General features: G+C 40.0%; 1 protein-coding gene across 1 annotated transcript in view; it reads left to right on the top strand.

Annotated features, from left to right (window-relative positions):
- Positions 1-5,045, top strand: part of MYRFL (myelin regulatory factor like) — a 59,769-nt gene that overhangs the window by 25,234 nt on the left and 29,490 nt on the right. The window contains 1 exon segment of the mRNA XM_042468003.1: positions 450-618. Coding sequence (XP_042323937.1) covers positions 450-618 — 169 coding nt within the window.

The raw sequence follows: 5,045 nt of genomic DNA, 5'->3' as shown, positions 1-5,045 counted from the left end.
TTTAGATGTTTTGGACATGGTGGATCTTTCTGTGCTCCTTTCCTCGACGTGTGCAGGTGATGGCTGACATGTTTTTGACTGTTTCTTTTTCTTCTGAAGACAGTCAAATTGATTCTTTGAAATGTGGAAACCAAGCACTTTTGTCTGATTCTGCATTCTAGTTTTCAGAAAGAAAGTGTGACATTATCTAATTATAATGTTTGGCTTGGGTGGAAATCCTCTTAAAACATCTTGTTTATGGGTATATCCCTTTCCTCTGCAAAAAAATGCACCTTCTTTTCTGAAATGGAAAAATTAAAAGAGAGGTGGAGGACTAGCACAGAAAAAATTCAAAAAAGCTAAACTTGAAATACTTTGAAATTCTAGAATTCTAATTAACCTTTTTTAAAAAGTGTGCATTCAAGTATACAAAATGTGTGCACACATTCTCACAACACTTTACATGTCAGGATAGGTGGACAGAGAAAGGTCAAGGAAGCAGGAAAGGTGATGTGCATCATGGAAAACTGTGGGAGCAAAGCACTAGAGAAAATGTACACCAAGATTTATGCTTTTGATTTGAATCTTTCTGACTTCCCTTTCAGTGGAAATATAGAGGAAAGGGAGATAAAATATGGGGTGATGATTAGCAGTGGCAGTTTTCTCTGGAAGCCCTGTAAAATTTTCTTAGTGACCTGTACAAAATATGTATTAAAAGTTCTATGTGGAAGCCCAGGCACCCACTGTCACATTATCTCTAAGGAGGGAAAGATAGAATTGTTGTGCAATTGCCTCTCTGAAACCCTAAATCTTGGCTTCAAATCCCTTCTTCCTAGTGACCTTGGAGGCTGACTTATTTCATAGAGTTATTCCCAGAATAAAATGGTTTAAGCCACATTCACATTCTGAGCAGCTTAAAGAAAACCGTTGTACATAGGTTTAAAAGTGGAAATGGCAATATTCTTGATTAAATAAAATCGTGTGAATCTGGAATTCCTGGTTTGTGTGACAAAGAGCAGTGTCTGCTTTCTAAGGGAGAAACCCATGCTCCATTTTCTCTGCAGACCTGGAAAAGCTTAGAAGTCTACCTATTGAGTTGTGGTTAACAGGCATATCAGATCATGCTCCAATTGTGAGATGCTTGGCTTTGCATACCACAGATGGCAGGGACTGTTTTTTAAAAAACAAAACAGTTTTTGTTTCTGATGTATACTGAGTTTCTGGATGCTATTTGCTTTGATACAAACTGGGATGTGCTCTATTCTTTAAAAATATAGGTTAATACTGTAACAAAAGGTTAGCATTTGTCTTGTAATATTACAACTCCTGCCTCACCTCTGTTATGCCCTTGCCCTATTCGGTGGTGTAATGGAAAATTTTGAAGTTCAAGCACTCATCCTGGCAGTACACATAGGCATGTCCCTAAGGAAAGCCCATCCATAAATAAATAAATGCAAATCTCTTGTTTCATGCTGGCAACACGGTTCTAGCAGTTTTCACTTCAACCAGGGGTAGAGTGTTTGTACAGCCAATGTGTCTTAATTACCCATTCAGGACCAAGTCACACTACACTTTGCATTACAACAGAGGTAGTTCATAACAAAATATAATTGATGGGAAAATCCATCCTCCTTCCCTTGCCACATGGACATTGCAGTAATGCTTGGAGAAATCTGAGATGCGGGTGGCAGCTGACATCCTCTTCCTTACGAATCAGAAAGTCATGGGATATTGTGCCCTGGAAGCCTTAGCTTCCTTATAGCCCTGGCCTTATTTTCCTGACCGGTAACAAGTTTCAGAGGTAATCAGGATTGGCATATTAGGATACTCTCTGGCCTTGAGACTTCAGTGCTAAAACCTGAGACCTCACAGAGTATGGGGACTGATGTGTTACAAAGGCAATGTTACAAGGGGCATCCCACAGTGAGATTGCTAAGCATGATACATTAAACATCAACCACAGCTGTACAGAATGTGCCATTCAAATAATAAAAAATACCAAGTCTTAACAATTAAGAAAAAATCATGCACACAAACACACACATATACGTTTCAAAGCTGCACTGTCAGAGTCTTTGTCTTTGCCCTGAGGACTGGAGAACAGTGGCCATGCCCTGAGATCTGGGAATACTAAAGGTAATGCAGCAGTGCCTACATCATATTCCCACACAAATCTATTCCCACTGTAGTAAGTCCTACTGAATTTGGGGCAGTTATTCCATAGTAAATGTGCTCAGGATGACAGGCTTATCTTCTTTTGGGTGCGGGAGCCCATGGAATATTGATGCAAATAACACTGCTATGTTATTTACAAAACCCAGAAACAGAACATATTGGAAGAAAATCAGCAACCTTGGAGCAGGAAGCGTATTTGCTAGCTTGCTTCAGATTCTTTAGGAATCCCTACTGGCCGGCTCTAACATTACGCAGTCTGTGGGACTGTGGCTGCCTCAAGCGGTATATTTTTGGGGGTCATGAAAGGGCAACCAAGGGTTAGTTATGCTCATGATTCCTGTGTTTTTACTGGAGAGGGGGATTCTTGTGGGATTTGTTGCTTTATTGCAGTAGGTGTCTATCTGCATGAACATTCCATTTGTTGTTCTCCCTCAGGCAGCAAAATGGCTTGGGTCAGCTGTGGACCCCGTCCCCCAAAGGTTTTTCCCTTCCACAGCTGTCAGTCTCTTTCTTTAGGCCTACTCAAACAATACACTTTGCATCGGTGTGCACTGTGAGAGAAGACAGCAGGCTCTTCCACCTGCCACAATGTGCATTCGAGCGCAAATCTGCAAGCCTATACTTCCAATGTTGCTGATTAGAGAAAATGCTGCCCAGGTTTATAAGTACATTGTAGACATGTGTGACTCCCACCATAAATACATTAACTGTATATAGAGCTTGATAAAGTTATTTTTTTTTACTATAACTCCAAGGACCCCCTAGCCAACTGTATTTGATTATTATTTTTTTAAAAAAATTAATTGAGGTATTTATATCCCACCCTATATTATTAGATCTCAGGGCAGCATATAAGCAAACTCAATTTAAGCAGATAAAACAATTTAAAACAATAAAAACAATTTAAATAAACACACATTATACACTATGACAGGTTAAAACAGTTTAAAACCATCCACATAACTATTTAGAAGTATATCATTTAGGCTCCAAAGGTTTTAATAAACAAGCATGTTTTTTACTGGTGCCAAAATGAAGCCAGCATTGGTGTCAATCAGGCCTTGAACGGGAGAGCATTCTGTAACTAGGGTGCACAGCTGAGAAGACCCTATTCCACATCCTCACATAGTGTATTTCTTCTAGCGTTGGGACAAAGAGATGGTCTGCTCCAGTAGACCCCAATCCTTGGGCAGGCATATATAGGGAGAGCTGTTCCCTCAAGTACAGTCAACCCTCCACATTTGCAGCTTTGACTTTTGTGGATTTGATTCTTTGTGGATTTGATTAATATGTTCTCTCAGGAATCTCTAGGTCCTCCAGACGTTGGGTGTAGTGTCACCTAGAGATTCTCTCTAGGCATTTGTAGGTACTCCAGTATGATTCTATGGTCAACCTGTGGTGGATGTTGACTATAGAATTGTGTTGGGGGACCTAAAGATTCCTAGAGAGGTGTTTTCTTATGTTAAAAAGCAGTGTTTTTTTTTTTTGCAGGTTTCCCACTGTGCACCTAACCACAATGAATGTGGAGGATCCACTGTATTGTGATCTGTTTAGGGCTTTTAAATATCAATGTAAGCATCCTGAATTCAGACCAGAAGCATATTAGGAGCCATTTTCCTATGTTGATTATCAGAATTAATGTCTCCAAAAGTAGCTTTTTCAAGCTCTGCTTGTTTTTCATGGAGGATGAGACTTGTGTTGAACAGGACTTTGGTATTTTGGTCATTTTTGGAAGTAGAAGCCCTGGTGGCACAGTGGTTAAATGCTGGTACTGCAGCTACAAGGTTGTGAGTTTGATCCCAGGCAGGGCTCCAAGGTCCACTCAGCCTTCCATCCTTTTGTAGGTCAGTAAAACGAGTACCCAGCTTGTTGGGGGCAATTGGCTTATACATTGTAAAGCACTTAGGGAGTGCTAGTTCCCCGATAAACAGTACAGAAATGTACTTGCTATTGCTATTGCTATTGCTATCTGCAGGCCCACATCGGGACAGTCTCTATAGCAACATCCCTAAAGAGTCCAAAAGTGTGGGTGGCTGTGTTGTCATGCAAACAATTATTAGCAGTTTTAATCTGCACCAGGAACATCTCTCCTAGGTCTTTATTTTGTAAAACCACACCCAAGTATTTTGAATTTCACCAGGAATAGATGCAGATAAACTCAGAGGAAGCAGAAGAATCTAAGAGGTGGGGTAGGTGTGGCAAATAATGTTACAGTTAGGATTGCCAGTTCAGGATCATCGCAGACCCTGAGGTTTCTAGAATAAAATCTGAGGTCTAGAGATGGACCATGGTGATGTCTTTAGGTGTTATACATTAAATGTCAATTATATTCATTCATAGCTTGTCAGTCAAACACACCCACACAATATTTCTCTTTTTGCACATTAAGGCAAAAATCTTTGCTAAAAGGGCTGCTCTCAGGTCAAGGTGAAAGGATTTTAATCCTTTTCACTTACTTAGGAAGATGAGATAAAGAACATTTCACCTAGTCTACTTGCTTCTATGAGAAAGCAGAAGCAGAGCAGAATGGAAGGTGAGACAGGCACCACAATGAGTGGAAGAGAAGGAAGAGTTTAACCCCGGAGAGTCTGTGAAAGTTGCAGCAACTGTAGCAAGCTGCTGTTTTAACAGCTGAACTGGAAATCTGCACAGCCCTTTCTTCTTGCTCAGAGCTGAGCCCACCTAAATTGGAAAATTTGCACCCTTGTCTCCCATCTGGAAATGATGCACAAAAACTGGAGACCAGTCCCTGAGAACTGGCAACCCTAACAATAATTCCTGCTGATAAAAAAAGTCTCAGGGGTCAGGTACTGAGAATTGGAAACCTGGTTATAGTTTTTAATAATAATAATAATAATAATAATAATAATAATAATAATAATAATAATAAT

Source organism: Sceloporus undulatus, chromosome 5, assembly GCF_019175285.1.
Source record: "Sceloporus undulatus isolate JIND9_A2432 ecotype Alabama chromosome 5, SceUnd_v1.1, whole genome shotgun sequence".
NCBI lineage: Eukaryota > Metazoa > Chordata > Lepidosauria > Squamata > Phrynosomatidae > Sceloporus > Sceloporus undulatus.
Note: the sequence above shows the minus strand (reverse complement) of the source record. Positions and strands in the feature narration are given on the sequence as shown.